General features: G+C 53.4%; 1 protein-coding gene across 10 annotated transcripts in view; it reads left to right on the top strand.

Moving 5' to 3' along the window:
• The window catches only part of ZSCAN18 (zinc finger and SCAN domain containing 18), a 67,237-nt gene extending 50,902 nt beyond the window's left edge, over nucleotides 1–16,335 (top strand). For 8 of the 10 annotated variants that reach the window (XM_064367417.1, XM_064367416.1, XM_012473191.3 and 5 more), the window contains 6 exons: nucleotides 10,066–10,589; nucleotides 11,043–11,192; nucleotides 12,756–12,844; nucleotides 13,205–13,307; nucleotides 13,893–13,985; nucleotides 14,781–16,335. In XM_064367417.1, coding sequence (XP_064223487.1) covers nucleotides 10,187–10,589; nucleotides 11,043–11,192; nucleotides 12,756–12,844; nucleotides 13,205–13,307; nucleotides 13,893–13,985; nucleotides 14,781–15,511 — 1,569 coding nt within the window. In that variant the 5' untranslated portion in view covers nucleotides 10,066–10,186 and the 3' untranslated portion in view covers nucleotides 15,512–16,335. Of the gene's footprint in view, nucleotides 1–2,448; nucleotides 2,592–10,065; nucleotides 10,590–11,042; nucleotides 11,193–12,755; nucleotides 12,845–13,204; nucleotides 13,308–13,892; nucleotides 13,986–14,780 lie in introns of those variants that run through there. The other 2 variants (XM_012473190.2, XM_012473198.2) reach the window with 2 other exon arrangements.
• The last annotated feature ends 290 nt before the right edge of the window (nucleotides 16,336–16,625 follow it).

Genomic DNA, 16,625 nt, shown 5'->3' with positions numbered 1-16,625 from the left:
CCCGAGTAGCTGGGACTACAGGCACACGCCACCGTGCCCAGCTAATTTTTGTATTTTTTAGTAGAGATGGGGTTTCACCATATTGGCCAGGATGGTCTTGATCTCTTGACCTCGTGATCCACCCCCCTCAGCCTCCCAAAGTGCTGGGATTACAGGTGTGATCCACCGCGCCCGGCCTTTTTTTTTTTTTTTTGAGATGAAGTTTCACTCTTGTCACCCCACTGGAGTGCAGTGACGACATCTTGACTCACTGCAACCTCCACCTTCCTGGTTCAAGCGATTCTCCTGCCTCAGCCTCCCGACTAGGTGGGATTACAGGCACCCACCACCACACCTGGCTAATTTTTTTATTTTTAGTAGAGATGGCTGCAACCCCGTCTGTTAAAAAGAGAAAATTAGCTGGGCATGGTAGTTCACACCTGTAGTCCCAGCTACTCTAGAGGCTGAGGTGAGGATCACTTGAGCTTGGGAGATCAAGGGTGCAGTGACCCATGGTGACGCTACTGCACTCCAGCCTGGGTGACAGAGTGAGACCAAAAACAAAATATTTTAAAACTTAATTTTGTGTCAAAAAAAATAATTTAAAACTTTCAAAACTGAACAATTTTTTAAAAATTAGAAAATGGGCAAAAGATGTGAACAGACATTTTAATGAAGAGGATATGCAGATTGCCAAAAAATCATGAAAATGTGCTCAACTTTGTTAGCAATTAAGGGAAATGCAAATTGAAACCACAATGACATATCAATACATACCTACCAGAATGGCCAAAATAAAAAATAGCAAAACACAAATGCTGATAAAAATGTGAAGTGGATTAGCTTGGCGTGGTGGTGGCACCTGTAATCCCAGCTACTTGGGAGGCTGAGGCAGGAGAATTGCTTGAACCCGGGAGGTGGAGGTTGCAGTCAGCTGAGATCGAGCCACTGCACTCCATCCTGGGTGGCAGAGCAAAACTTGGTCTCAAAAAAAAAAAAAAGAAAAAAAAAATTGAAGTGAATTCACACATACATTGGTGGTGGGAGTGTAAAAGGGTCCAGCTACTCTGGATGAGAGTATAGCAGCTTCTTACGTTAATAAGCACGTGTTCATTGTGTGACGTAGCAGTTGGACTCTTGGGCCTTCATCCCAGAAAAGTGAAAACTTATGTTCAGTTTCCTGAAACAAACAAAGCTGTACACGAATGTTCATAGCAGCTTTATTTTTTAATAGCAAAATACTAAAAACGACCCTAATGTCTTTCAGTGGGAGAATGTTTAAACTGCTGTATACCACTGAATACTACTTACCAATAAAATGTAATTAATTGTTGATAGATACTACTTCAGTGCATCTCAGAGGTATGTTCAGTGAAAAAGCCAATCCGAAGAGCCCACATACTGTATGATGCCACTTATATGACACTGTGAAGGCAAAATGGTAGCAGTAGACCACTTAGATTAGCTGTTGTCTGGGGTTATGGGTGGGGACGGAGTGACTACCAAGAGGTAGCAGGAGGACTTTTGGGCAATGGAGTTATTCTTTGTCCCTAGTTTGTTGGTGGCTATGAGTTAAAATTCATAGAACTGAATACCAAAAAAGTGTGTGTGATGTATGTAAATTTAAAATAAAATATATAAACTGTTGAGATAAACATTTTAAAAATCGGTCACACAAAAACGACCAAAATGGCTTGCTCATAAGCGCCTCTATCTGGAAAACTCTTATCTGGGAAGCAGCTCCTGGCCCTGCCCTGCCCTGCCCTCCAGGTGGTTACACTTGTAAGGGGCTTTGCCAAAGCCCTCACCTCGGCTGTCGCTCACGTTGTCCTCATTTCAGCAGCTCCTGAAGCCCTGGCGTGAGTAATCTTCGAGTTCTATCCACTCCCTGAAACTGCAAAACCCATTTTAGCGCCTAAGTGTTTCGGGGTCTCCACCTCTTATCTCCCCAGTACTGGGTCTGCCCGTGTCTGTCTCTGTATCTCTGTTCATATTGGTCTTAGCCTCGAGTACATCCCTTCTCTGGGTCTTTCTTTTCCTGAGCCCGGGCTGGTCTCTGTCCCATTCTCTGGGTCTCCCTTTCCTGAGCCTGAGCTGGTCTCTTCCTTTCTTGAGCCCTTGCTGGTCTTTCTCTTTCTTGAGCCCATGCTGGTCTCTCCCTTCCTTTCCGTGTATGTGGGTCTTCATGCTTCTCTCCCTTCCTGTCTGCGCGTCTTTTTGTCTCTGTTTCTCTGTTTCTCACGGTCTTTGTTTCTCTGGGTCTCTGGCTGTCAACAGTCTATTATTTATGCGCTTGTTTACCTTGTTGCCGTGGTACCGAAAGTGACGCAGGAGCCGGGTGGGCGGGACGCCGGGGTGACCACACTCGTGTCTGATTGGCCATGTACCCTGTCACGGCTCCCTTGCTCGCTCCCCTCTACACGGGCACCGGCTCGCGGCATTGTGGGAATCGTAGTCCGCGGCGGAGCCCAGCGCGCAGGCGCAATTTGGCGGTCGCCATCGTGCTCTGGGGCTCCAGGCGGCTGGGACCGGTCTGGGGTAGCTGCGCAGCAGGTGGGTCCGTCCCGGGACCGCAGCTTGGGGGTCAGGGAGTGACCCCGACGGGGCAGACGGTGAGGATGCCTCAGGGAGCAGCGTGGGGTGAAGGGGCTGGGGCGTCCTCGGGGTTGGGGTGCTAGCCCCCCACTGTGCCTCCAGGTGGTTGAGGGTCTGAGAGCCCTTCCCGTGGAGTGCGGGGCAGGGGCCAGGTCCCCCAGGGGTGGGCCTGACATCTGGGTCGGTGAGAGGCCCCCTCCTGGGGGTTGGGGGCTGGGAGGCTCTAGGGGGCCCTGCAGGCAGGAAGGTTACTAGTGAAACCCCCACCCCTTGTAGGCTCGAGGAGAGGAGGCGCTTAGGGCACCCTGTGGGTGGGATACCAGGAAGGGGTGGCTCCTGATGAGGGGGAGAGTGTGGAGGGGGAGGTTCCTGAGGGGAAGTGGGGGAAGGGGAGGGGGAAATTCTTGAGGGTGGAGAAGGGGAGAAGGGGAAGGCCCCGAATGGGGAGAAGGTAGGGGTAGGCTCCTTAGGGGAAGAGGAGGCGAGGAAGTGGGGCTTAGGGTGTGAGGGTGTCCTTGGTGGGGGGAAGCTGGTCAGGCGGTGGCTACTTGGGCAGGAGCAGGGAAGAGGTAGAGGGCATGGGGACCAAAGGAGTGCCTGGGATGGGCATCGTCTCTGCTGCCCCTACCCTTGGGACATCCCGCCTCTCCCAAGTCACCTGGGGATGGGTTCTGTTTGAGTTAAGTGCCTGCGCCCACCCCAAGACCCCTCTCGTGAGAGAGGCAAGAGCAGGAGTACTGGGCTTCAAGCCTGACTCTCAGCCTCCCGTCACTCTTCCCCCATCTCCTTTCTCTCACACTCCCCGCTCCTTCCTTTCCCCAATATCTCCCCCAACCCGTCCCTTCATCTGGCTTTCCATGCCCCTGCTCCTTCCCCCATTTTTGTGTGTTCTCCCTCCACTTCCCATATACTCACCTGTGTCCTTGCTGACTCCTGGGGGAGGCTGAGTGGCACAGTCACACCATACCTGGTTCCATATCACCTCTCCCATCCCGTCGTGTCCTGCAGATGGTTTCCTGCTCTGGAGTCAGAGCAGGTCCACATGTCACATGGAGTTGCTGTTTTCTCTGTATGGTACTTGAATCTGTGACTTCCTGGGCATTCCTGGCCTTGGGCTTTATGGGAGCCTGGGCCAGTTGTGCAGGACATTTCTCTGGTTCTGTCTGTCCTGGTGAGTGGATCAGGGACCACAAAAGGCAGCTGAGATGTGAACGAAGACCCTCACTTCATGTTTTTTCATTCTTTTAAAAGCACCTTTTCTCCTTTTTGTAATGGGTAAGTGATCTGTGGATGAAGCCAGGGCAGTCTCTGGGGATACCGGCCTATGCCCCATGCATTGAGCTTCCCCGGCTGATCCTCAGGCCTGAGGCCATGGAGTGATTTGCTAGACCCAATCAGTGGGTCGGGATAGGGAGCCATGATGAATAATCCTTAGGTAGCCAGGGCTGGGCCTGAGGAGGGCCAGACCAGTCTTGAGCTCTGCTCAGCCCCCGATGAAGGGGATTTGCTGCAGGACTCTGGGGGCCCGCCAGGCTTGGGACCCCTCAGGTCAGCCACCCCTCACCCACTGTGACTCTCTCTCCCTCAGCCTATGCATTCCAAGCCTCCTGGGGGCACAAAGCCTACAGGACTGGCTCAAGACTTGTGCAGACTGCTTCATTTTTTGAGGATGGGGAGGATGGGCTCTAGGAAAATCCCATTTGAGGAAAATTCTGGACAGTCCCAAGATTGGGGGGTGGGGGTGGAGGTTTGCCCAGTGACCAAGCCAGACTCCAATGAGGTGTGGCCTCATTCAAGCAGGCTGTGGACAGGAAAGGGTCCCAGTGGTGTCTCTTGTTTTTAAGACACAGGCTCGTTCTGTTGCTCAGGCTGGAGTGCAGTGGCCAATCATAGCTCACTACAGCCTCCAACTCCTGGGATCAAGGGGTCCTCCCACCTTAGCTTCCCATGTAGCTGGGACCATAGGTGTGTGCCACCATGCCTAGCTAATTTTTTTTTTTTTTTTTTTTTTGAGACAGGGTCTCACTCTGTCACCCAAGCTGCAATACAGTGTTGTGATCACAGCTCACTGCAGCCTTAATCTCCTGGATTCAGGTGATCTTCCCACCTCATTCTACAGAGTAGTTGGGACCACAGGCACACGCTACTGTGTCCAACTGGTTTTTGTATTTTTTGTAGAGACAAGGTTTTGGCATGTCGCCCAGGCTATCTCGAGCTCCTGAGCTCAAACTATCCCCCCACCTTGGCCTCCCAAAGTGCGTGGATAACAGGTGTGAGCCACCATGCCCAGCCACCTGTTTTTGTAAATGAGGTTGTGTAAGAACATGCCAAATCTGTGGGCACACACAGGGCTCTGGCTGCCTACTTGCCATGAGAAAGAGTTGACTAGTTGAAACTGAGACTGTCTGGCTTTTTAAATCTGCTACCCTCTGTTCTAGGAGGATAAACAAGAATACGTATTTCTAATCCTGAGGGTAAGAAACGCTTTTTAAGTGGGTTTCTGAACTTAGAAGTTCAGTTTAAAAAATGGTTGAAGGCTGGGTGCAGTGACTCATGCCTGTAATCCTGGCACTTTGGGAGGCCGAGGCAGGTGGATCACTTGAGGTCAACAGTTCGAGACCAGCCTGGCCAACATGGTGAAACCCCATCTCTACTAAAAATACAAAAAATAGCTGGGCGTGATGGCAGGTGCCTGTATTCCCAGTGACTCAGGAGGCTGAGGCAGGAGACTCACTCAAACCCAGGAGACAGAGGTTGCAGTGAGCCAACATTCTGCCACTGCACTCCAGCTGGGTGACAGGGCGAGACTCTATCTCCAAAAAAAAGGTTGCATTAGATAGTAAGAAACATTAGGACATTGCCTGTGACCAGAGGACAGCACGGAGTGAAAAGGCACAGTTAGGGACAGTGGCAAGATGGAGCCAGACAAGAGAACTCATTAACTAGTTCACAGAAAGAGCTGAAAAGAAAAAGTCAGGAAAAAAAAAAAAAAAAAGCTGGGCATAGTGGCTCACATCTGTAATCCAAGCACTTTGGAGGCCAAGGTGGGTGGATCACCTGAGGTCGGGAGTTCAAGACCAGCGGTGAAACCCTGTCTTTGGAAAAAAAAAAAAAAAAAAACAGCCGGGCGCAGTGGCTCATGCCTGTAATCCTAGCACTTTGGGAGGCTGAGTTGGGTGGATCACTTGAGGTCAGGAGTTCAAGACCAGCCTGGCCAACATGGTGAAACCCCATCTTTATTTTTAAAAAATAAAATAAAATAAAGAAAATGTCACGGGAGAGTGGGCAGTTTACCCACTCTCAGATATTAAATCACGAGAAAGTGCTCAGCCACACAACGGGCAGATGCTCGGGTCTGAGGGTCTCTGGCAGGGGGTGGAGTGTGTGAGGAGAGGGCACCCTGGTGGGGGCTGCCGTAAGTAGGTGACAGCTGTGCCCTAGCTATCTTGCCTCTCCATATGTCCTTTAGATAGATCAGAAAGGACCCCACAGAGATGGACATGAGGGTCCACAACAGCCAGAAACAAATGAGGTGCAGCCAGCACACCCCTCAACAGAACTGCACGGTTTTGTGCAGTCTACACACACTGAGCCAGCTCTGCCCGGGCCCAGGGACCTGCCTGTGAGGAATCCCTGCTGTCCTGGGTACGCATTCCAGTAGGGAAGGCAGTCAGTAGGCAAGTAAGATGTGGAGGCATGAGCAGGTGTCAGGTGGGGTGTACAAGGAGTGGAGAGGAAAAGCCTCCCGGAGGCGCCAGTTGAGAGCTCAGACCTATGAGGGAGCAAAAGGGTGGGTCTGGGTGTAGTGGCTCTCACCTGGAATCCCAGTGCTTTGGGAGGCCAAGGCAGGTGGATCCTTTGAGTCCAGAAGTTACAGACCAGCCTGGGCAACATAGTGAGATCCCTGTCTCTACAAAAAATTAAAAATTAGCCAGGTGTGGCTGGGTCAGTGTCTCATGCCTGTAATCCAGCACTTTGGGAGGCCGAGGCGGGCAGATCACGAGGTCAGGAGATCAAGACCATCCTGGCCAACATGGGTTTTAGAAACCCTGTCTCTAAAAACACAAAAAAATTAGGTCAGCGTGGGGGTGCACACCTGTAGTCCCAGCTACTCGGGAGGCTAAGACAGGAGAATGGCTTGAACCCAGGAGGTGGAGATTGCAGTGAGCTGAGATTGCACCACTGCACTACAGCCTGGGGAACACTGTGATACTCCATCTCAAAAAAAAAAAAAAAATTAGCCAGATGTACGTTGTGTGCTCCTGTAGTCCCAGCTACTTGGGAGGCTGAGATGGGAGGATTGCTTGAGGCTGCAGTAAGGTATGATCATGCCACTGCTCTCCAGCCTCGGTGACAGAGTATGACCATGTGGTTAAAAAAGGTAGGTCTGGGTGCGGTGGCTCATGCCTGTAATCCCAACACTTTAGGAGGCTCAGGTAGGCGGATCACGTGGTCAGGAGTTCGAGACCAACCTGACCAACACGGTGGAACTGCGTCTCTACTAACAGTACAAAAATTAGCCAGGCGTGGTGGCAGGCGCCTGTAATCCCAGCTACTTGGGAGGCTGAGGCAGGAGAATTGCTTGAACCCGGGAGGCAGAGGTTGCAGTGAGCCAAGATCACACCACTGCACTGCAGCCCAGGAAACAGAGCGAGACTCCCTTTCTAAAAAAAAAAAAGGTAGAGGTGTGGTGCTGGTAATGATGGCACGATATGGGTCTGTTTTCCTTGAGGTATGCAGAAGCTTGTGTAGAATGTCTTCCAATGGCACTTAAGAGTTCTGCATTCATAATCGCCTCCTTTAAACGCTATTGGCCGGCCGGGCGCGGTGGCTCAAGCCTGTAATCCCAGCACTTTGGGAGGCCGAGGCGGGTGGATCACGAGGTCAAGAGATCGAGACCATCCTGGTCAACATGGTGAAACCCCGTCTCTACTAAAAATACAAAAAATTAGCTGGGCATGGTGGCGCGTGCCTGTAATCCCAGCTACTCAGGAGGCTGAGGCGGGAGAATTGCCTGAACCCAGGAGGCAGAGGTTGCGGTGAGCCGAGATCGCGCCGTTGCACTCCAGCCTGGATAACAAGAGCAAAACTCCGTCTCAAAAAAAAAAAAAAAAAAAAAAACGCTATTGGCCACAGAGAGAGAGGTTGATAGTTGATTCTCTGCAAACTTCTGGTTTTTTGTTTTTTGGTTTTTTTGGCATAGAGTCTCTTTCTGTCGCCCAGGCTGGAATGCAGCAGTGGCAGCATCTTCCCTCACTACCGCCTCCACCTCCCAGGTTCAAGCAATCCTCCTGCCTCAGCCTCCTGAGTAGCTGGAATTACGGGTGCCCACTACCACACCCGGCGAATTTTTGCATTTTTAGTATAGAGGGGGTTTCACCCTGTTGGCCGGGCTGGTCTCCAGCTCCTGACCTCAGGTGTTCCGCCTGCCTTGGCCTTCTGTGGTGCCAGGATTACAGGCGGGAGCCACTGTGCCCGGCCCTGTTTTGTTTGTTTGTTTGTTTATAAACAGCTTATTGAGTGTAATTTATATACCATGAAGTTTACCTGTTTAAAGTGGACAGTTCATTGGTTTTGAATATGCAGTACTCAGTGGAGCATTTTCGCCACCTAAGGAAGAAATCCTGTACCCATTAGCAGTCACTCGTCACTCCCCCAAACCCCAGCCCCTGGCAACAGCTGATCTACATTCTGTCTCTAGATTTGCCTGTTCCTGGATGTTTCATTTCTGTGGAATCACACACCCTACCCCACAGCTGTGAGCTCTTTGCACCCCATATCCTGGTGTAGCACATTCAGAGCAGAACCTGGCAACCGAGAAGAGCTCACAGCACCTGGCTTTGTGTGGTTTACTCTCTGGTTTTTCCCTATAAAACTGGGCTTGCTCAGACACGTTCTGGCTGCAGGTGTGGGAAGTCCCCTCCTGGCTGGCTCTAGACCTTCAGACCCAGGTGAATCTTGGGAGAAGCTGGACAACTGCAGTTCACAGCCTTATGCGTCCATAGCCAGTGACATCAGAGCCTGAGGCCGACTGGAGGCCTGGGCAGCTGTGACCCACTGGGTTCTGTTTAGTGAGCTCACTGTTGGTGCACAATTACAATCAAGAGAGTTCATCCTGAATTCTGGCTCCACTTGAATGATGGGGCTGCCCTGTATGTGGGGATTCAGCTGGGGGAGGGGCACAGGTTGGCAGGACCTGAGCTCTCCCAGTCAGTGTCATTTCCACCCCATTGCCCCTGCTCCTGGGTACTTCCTGCCCCTCCCACCTGGTTCTGTGGACGCTTTGGTGGGGCCCACCGTCTGTACCATTTTCAGAAATGGGGGTTGTCCACTGGCCTCTGGAGTGGGCCCCCTACTCCCTATGCTTTTTTTAAATAATTATATTTCATACTGGTTGTGGTTTTAACTGGAGGAACAATCCTGACACCTAACTCCTTCATGTTATTAGGAACTAATATCTTTTTTTTTTTTGAGACCATCTCACCTTGTTGTCCAGGATGGAGTACAGTGATGCGATCTTGGCTCACTGCAACCTCTGCCTCAGGGTTCAAGCAGTCCTGCCTCAGCCTCCCTAGTAGCTGGGATTACAGGCATTCACCACCATGCCTGGCTAATTTTCGTTTTCTTAGTAGAGACGGGATTTCACCATGTTGGCCAGGGTGGTCTCAAACTTCTGACCTCAAGTGACCCACCCACCTCAGCCTCCCAAAGTGTTGGGATTACAAACATGAACCACCCACATAAAATATCTTTTAAATGTAAAAGATATTTTACCCACATACCCAGCCCACATAAAATATCTTTTAAATGTAAACAGATCTTGCATTTCTGAGATAAACACAAATCCAGCAGGATGCATAAAGCATCCTTGGTTAGGATGTGTTTATTAATATTTTAAGGCTTTTACATCTAGGTTTATAGAGAGATTGTCAAGTAATTTTTCATTTTCATCCTATTCATGACTGATTTTTTAAAATTCTGGTAATGGTGCTGAGCACAGTGGCTCCTGACTGTAATCCCAAAACTTTGGGAGGGCTAGGCAGGTGGATCATTTGAGGTCAGGAGTTTGAGACCAGCCTGACCAACACAGTGAAACCCTGTCTACTAAAAATACAAAAATTAGCTGGGCGTGGTGGTGCACAACTGTAATCCCAGCTACTCGAGAGGCTGAAGCAGGAGAATCACTTGAACCCAAGAGGCAGAGCTTTCAGTGAGCCGAGATTGAGGCACTGCACTCCAGCCTGGGTGACAGTGGGAGATTCAGTCTCAAAAAAAAAAAACAAATTCTGCTAATGCACAGAATGAGTTACTTACCCTCCACTTTGATGCTACTTTTTGTCTGCTCAAGTTCCACACTGTGGTTCTACTGATGCCTGACAAGTGGATTTCTTGGAAGTAATTCTGTGTGAAGTCTGGGTGTGGTGGCTTTGTTCTCCTGCAGCCGGGGTGGCTGTGCTCTGGCCTTATGCAAGGCTGTTGTGTCCTCTGCAGGTCTGTGGGTTCTGGCACCACCTAAGCCCCCTGGGCATCTGGTCATTGCTGACACCTCTCCTTTGGAGCCACCTTGTCCCTGGCTAGACACAGTTGCATTTTCCAGTGCAGTTTTGGAAAGATGCTGCCTTTGGAGAAGGCGTTTGCTTCCCCTCGGAGCTCCCCAACCCCACCGGATCTGCCCACGCCAGGGTTAGCAGCTGGAGTCCAGCAGGAGGAACCTGAGACCATCCCTGAGAGGACCCCTGCTGACCTGGAGTTCTCCCGCCTGCGCTTCCGGGAATTTGTCTACCAGGAGGCTGCCGGGCCCCACCAGACCCTGGCCCGCCTGCATGAGCTGTGCCGCCAGTGGCTGATGCCTGAGGCACGCTCCAAGGAACAGATGCTGGAGCTGCTGGTGCTGGAGCAGTTCCTGGGCATCCTGCCTGATAAGGTCCGGCCCTGGGTGGTGGCACAGTACCCTGAGAGCTGCAAGAAGGCAGCCTCCCTGGTAGAGGGCCTGGCTGACGTTCTGGATGAGCCAGGTGGGCTGCCCCAGAGGAGAAGCATGGCTCAGGGGAGATGGGGAGGGGGTCCTGGAAAGCCCAAGCTCCAGCCATGGCTTGCCTGAGATAAGTTAAGTTCCCCGTACTGGTGAGGCAGCTTCTTGGTCCTCAGTGAGCCAGGCCCTACCACCCTACCCAATGGCATCACTCTCAGGATTGCCTCAGGGGCCAGGACAGTTGCTTGGGCCCCTGCCTTCACATCTGCCTTCTAGATGTAAGGAAGCTAGAAGAATGAGGGAAGGCATTCAAGGGCAAGGACCAGCCTCTTAACTGAGTAAATATTCTAGGTACTTAGCAGGCCGGAGATCTCCTGGTCCAAGGACTGGTAGAGGTGGGGCGCTGAAGCCTGCAGGTCCCTGTGGTTTAACTGTGTGATTGTTGTTGGCACATGTCCTGACCTCTTGGGGTCACAGGTCCCTTCGCTGTTGACAGGGATGCTGCTGGGCTCCCCTGCGGGCTCATCCTCGATTTTTAGTGATGGAGCGTATGAGAGGCACATGGACCCCCTGCTGCTACCAGGCGAGCTCGCAAGCCCCAGCCAGGAGCCCGGAGCTGGGGAGATTCCACCACCTTCTGAGACACGTGAGTGCCCAGCCAGCCTGGCAGCCTCTGCTGAGCCTTAGGTGGGGTGGTGGGCAGAGGCCTATGGTTGGGAGAGGACAGGAGGGCACCCAGGGAGGCAGGGGCCCCAGGGTCCATGCTGTCATTGGAACTTCCTCCTGTAGTTCCGCTGAACGTTAGACATATCATTATTTACTAAATTAGTCTTCAGAGATTATGCAGATCATCTGTACTTAACACAAATAGTGAAAAAGCATCAATACGTGAAGAAAAAAGGAATCTCCCAACCCCCCACCATGCACCGTCTAAAAATAAAGGGTCTCAAGTGTCCTGGTGCACATTCCGTCATGTCTGCCTGCACATCACACGTGCACATTCAGAGCCTGGGGTCGGGCTCCCTGTGTGTGACGTGCTGTGTTTGAGTGCTTGCTGTTCAAATGGGGTGCTGCAGTTGGGTCTGGCTCTTTAATTGCCCAGAGCCACGTGCTCAGCCCATCCCCGTCCTAGAGGTGGACTCTCTGCCCCTTGGAGTGAAGCTGCCATGACACCTCCTGACTTACATGCCCGTATGTGGGGCTCTGGTCACTGTGAGTGGGGTCCTCAGGGCCACTGGGCAAATGGCGTGTGAGTTTGGCATTTCACATATAGTAGAACTGTCGTGGTTTTCCAGAAGTTTTGTGGCTGTTCATTACCAGCGTGAGGGGGCACCCACTAGCCCGTATACAGGCCAGCACTATGTGGCCTTGCTTTTTAAGATTTCCACAAGGCTGGGCACGGTGGCTCATGCCTGTAATTGCAGCACTTTGGGAGGCCAAGGCAGGCGGATCACTTGGCCCCAGGTATTTGAGACCAACCTGGGCAACATAGGGAGACCCCGTTTCTACAAAAAAAATAGAAAAATTAGCTGGGTGTGCACTTGTAGTCTCAGCTACTCAGGAGGCTGAGGTGGGAGGATCGCTTGAGTTCAGGAAGTGGAGATTGCAGTGAGCCAAGATCATGCCACTGCACTCCAGCCTGGGCAACAGAGCAAGACCCTGTTTTAAAAAAATGAACCAACCAGGCTGGGCACGGTGGCTCACGCCTGTAATCCCAACACGTTGGGAGGCCAAGGTGGGTGGATCACGAGGTCAGGAGTTTGAAACCAACCTGACCAACATGGTGAAACCCTGTCTCTACTAAAAAATTCAAAATTTAGCTGGGTGTGGTGTAGCATGCCTGTAATCCCAGCTACTTGGGAGGCTGAGGCAAGAGAATCGCTTGAAACCAGGAGGCGGAGGTTGCTGTGAGCCAAGATGGTACCATTGCATTCCAGCCTGGGCAAAAAGAGCGAAACTCCGTTTTATTTAAAAAAAAAGACTTCCATGAATTTAGTGGGACTTGAACAGGCATTTCTGGGACCACCGAAGCCCTGTGGCCATGCTGCTTTGTAAATCAGGGACAGATGCACTGTCTGTTGAGCCTTGGGTGCTGCTGTCACGTAAGTACACTGGGACCCGTGTGGGAGGCAGCAGAGGCTCCTTGACCCTTCGGGGCACCTGGCCACAGGGAGCTCATTGCCTCAGCTCTGCCTTTCATTCTCCCTAGCCTGGCTTTCTCCGGACCCCCTGTTTCTGGAACAGAGGAGGGTTGGGGAAGCAAGGACCGAAGAGGCCAGCCCTGCCAACGCCGAGCAGGTGGGTCAGCGTGAGCCCAAGGGTGAGGGGCCTTGGCCTCGGCTTAGAGGCATCCGCATCCCGTCACCAATACTCAGCAGAGGGCCGTGGGTCAGCGTGAGCCGGAGGGTGAGGGGCCTCAGCCTCGGCTTAGAGGCGTCAGCATCCCGTCACCAGTACTCAGCAGAGGGCTGTGGCCCGGAACCCACCCTGGTGGGAGCTCGAGGGCGAGCATTAGTAAACGCCTCCTGCAGTGCACCTGGGTCGGGCCCCTGGCTGGGGCTGGCTTCCAGCCTGCTCCTGTGGCTGTGGGGTTGTGGCGGGCCCACCCTTCTCTAGGGCAGGTGGAACGTCTCAGCCATGGCTGTTCTGCTATTTCAGAAGCTGAAGTCCTTTCCAGAGGATCCTCAGAACCTGGGGGAGTGGGGCCACCTGGACCCCGCTGAGGAGAACCTGAAGAGCTACCGGAAGCTGCTCCTGTGGGGTGAGAGTCGCCTGCCTCGGGCCATGCCCCACTCCCCATCCCCTTCCACAGGGTTTGGTACAGGACACTGTGATGTCTTACATGGATTTGAACTCCCATGTGTTTGAGCTTGATTTGCCAAAGCCCCCACTTTTTCTGGTCTAAACATGTGAGTTTTGCCCTGGCCCTGCCTGTAGGACTGAAGCCTCGGAATTTCGAAAGGCCTCCTGGCCACGAGGCGCTGACATTCTCACCCTCCTTGCCAGAGACGGCCTCGCCTGCATGGCGTGGTGAGGGGTCTCTTCTTTCGTAGACGTTCTTGCCCCAGAAGCCCTCCTTGTAGGGAGGCCCTCCGCTCAGACTTAATGTCACATCTTTAGATTTGCTTTCCCTGAGTCCTGCCTCCGCCTGCCCTGTCACCCTTCCAGCCTTGCCGTCTTTGCTCCACTGTCCGTGGGCCTGACAGGGACTTAGCTTTGGTGGGGGTCCCAGTGCAGAGAAGAGGAGGTGGGCTGCAGCCTGCCCTGGCTGGCCCACGACACATGAGGACCATCAGCTACTTCGTGTGGTGCCTCTTTTACTTACTTGGTTTTTAACCCCACTCAGGGTATCAGCTTTCCCAGCCTGACGCTGCCTCCAGGCTGGACACTGAGGAGCTCCGGCTGGTGGAAAGGGATCCACAAGGAAGCAGCCTCCCAGGTGAGGTTGGGCTGAATTGGCGTTGGGGCCAGTGGGGTTCACTGTTTCTTCAGAGGCAGAGGGGGTCCCACACAGTGCCGTCAGTCCCAGCAAAGACCTCAGTAATGACTGCTTCACCATTTCCCCACCACCATGTCGGAGTGAGGCAGGAATCCAGTTACGTCCATCCTGTCTTGCTGCACGACAGACCACCCCAAGACTTGGTCAGCAGAAGCAGCAGCGATGTTAGTTGCCAGGATCTGTGGGTGACTGATCCCAGGGGTGGCTGTTCTGCCCCATTGAGGCTCTCTGTTAGCACACAAATGAGAACACCTAAAGGTGGACGTGGGCTGGAGGGCCCCGGGTGCCTGTCACCAGGGGGCTTGTTGCTGGGGGACGTGGCCGTATCTTTTGACCCTGCATTCCTCACTGGCAGCTGGGCCCCAGGGAGCCCTCCGGGAGGGTGCGCTCTGAGCAGGCTCTGCTTGCATCGTGCATCTGTGGCCAAGCTAGTGGCCAGGGTGACCTCCAGAGGCACAGTGTCCAGCGCCTGCGTTCAGTGTGACTGTCCTTCCTGTCCTGCCGGTCGCATCCGTTGTTGGAGGCCTCCAGGTCCCACACGCAGCAGCAGGCATGGGGCGTGCGCTTCCGGGCAACCTGGGAGGGACAGCAGTGCTTCCAAACAGCTGTGAGCTTGAGCTTCGTGGGGGTCCAGAGCATGGACCCCTGTGCCCTATTGCAGTGGCTGAGGCTCGGCTGAGTCCTCCCCAGGGCCCTGGCAGGGCCACTCACGCTATGGCTCTGACCTGGTTCCAGAAGGCGGGAGGCGTCAGGAGAGTGCTGGGTGCCCCTGTAAGGAGGCTGCCCCCACGCAGGAGCTGCCTATGGAGGCACCCCCAGGGGATGCCCTTGCGGAGCCCCTGTCCGGCACTGCTGAGGAAGAGGAAGAGCAGCCTGGGAAGGCGCCAGACCCTCAGGACCCTCAGGACCCCCAGGACCCCCAGGACCCCCAGGACCCCCAGGACCCCCAGGACGCAGAGTCTGGCTCTGCCTCCGGAGCGCAGAGGCAGTCCGTCATCCGGCAGCCAGCCCTGGACAGGGGTGTGGCAAGGCTGGGAACCAAAAGGCCACACCCCGAGGATGGGGATGGGCAGAGCCTCGAGGGCGTCTCCAGCGCCAGCCACAGCGCGGGGCTCACGGTGGGGCAGGGCCCAGGGGCTGACGAGCCGGGCTCGTCCCGCGGGAAGCCCTATGCCTGCGGCGAGTGTGGGGAGGCCTTTGCGTGGCTCTCGCACCTCATGGAGCACCACAGCAGCCACAGCGGCCGGAAGCGCTATGCCTGTCAGGGCTGCTGGAAGACCTTCCACTTCAGCCTGGCGTTGGCCGAGCACCAGAAGACCCATGAGAAGGAGAAAGGCTACGTGCTGGGTGGCACCCTGGGCCCCTACCCGCCCACCCGTGAAGCCCAGGTGGGGGCAAGGGTGGGCGGGCCCCCAGAGAGCAGGGAGGGCGAGGCTCTCCCCGCACCCCCAGAGGCGCAGAGGTGAGCCGCCGTGCTGTCCCGGAGGGACCACCCTGCTGGCTGAGAATCCCAAGAGAGTCGTCAGGCCCTTCCACGCCCCTGGGTGGCGGCTTCCTGTGGTGTCTGTGGATGTCATCTGCCTGTGCCCTGAACCAGCTCCTGAGGCTAAGCGCTCCCAGCGAGAAGGATCCACGGGAAGCCCTCATCTCTTTGTAAACACACCCTGGGCCGGTGCTCACATCCGAGGGGAGCCGCCGGATGTGGAAGAAGACTCCGCTTTCCTGCAGCCGTTTAGTGCCGCCCCATGCTAGGTTATTTGACATTGTGCAGTGTAGAGTTGCCTTAAAGTGCGTGATCTGCCAGTGCTTTCTTGAAGTCACCCTTGCCCTGATTCCTCCTGTTCGTGCTCCCCAGGGTTGCTCAAGTGGAAATTTTTGTCATCTGTTTAGCCTTTTCCCTGCGTGATGTCAAGTTCACTTCGAATCTGCAAAAGCAGAAGCTGTTTCTTAGTTTACTTCACGTGTGTTTACCTGTATGGAGTAGCTCTCAGAGATAACAGAAATGCTTGCAGCCTAAGGCAGAGTTTTCAGACCGTGAGTCCCAGCCCATTAGTAAATTGCAAAATCAGTTATCAGGTGGCCACCAGCATTACAGAGCAATGAAGCAGAATAAAATAGGCTAGAATGCATCATGTAGTCAAGGCAAATACTGTTTTGTGAAACTTCAGCCATACATCTAAATAAGAGAACTGGTGGCAATGTAAGATGTATTTCTTGCTGGGAAGTTGTAATCAAAATGGTTGAAAACACCAATAAAGATCTGTCTGTCTGAGCAAAGGACACTAAACTCTTTGGGCTGCATGGGTGATCTTTTGGTTGATTGCATTTATTCTCAGACTACAGTATCATTCCCATTGCCTGTGCATAAACTTAACTATTCCCTATAGATACAGAAACTGGTGCCTCTGCCACTGTGTTCAAGCAGGAGGTCTGCTGCAATGACCCCCAAATCACAAAGGCTAATAAATATTTATTCATGGGCCAGGTGTGGTGGCTCACACCTGTAATCCCAGCACTTTGGGAGGCTGAGGTGGATGGATCACGAGGTCAGGAGTTCAAGACCAGCCTGGCCAATATGGT

Source organism: Aotus nancymaae, unplaced genomic scaffold (genome assembly GCF_030222135.1).
Source record: "Aotus nancymaae isolate 86718 unplaced genomic scaffold, 86718_ANA_hifiasm-v0.15.2.pri h1tg000069l, whole genome shotgun sequence".
NCBI lineage: Eukaryota > Metazoa > Chordata > Mammalia > Primates > Aotidae > Aotus > Aotus nancymaae.
Note: the sequence above shows the minus strand (reverse complement) of the source record. Positions and strands in the feature narration are given on the sequence as shown.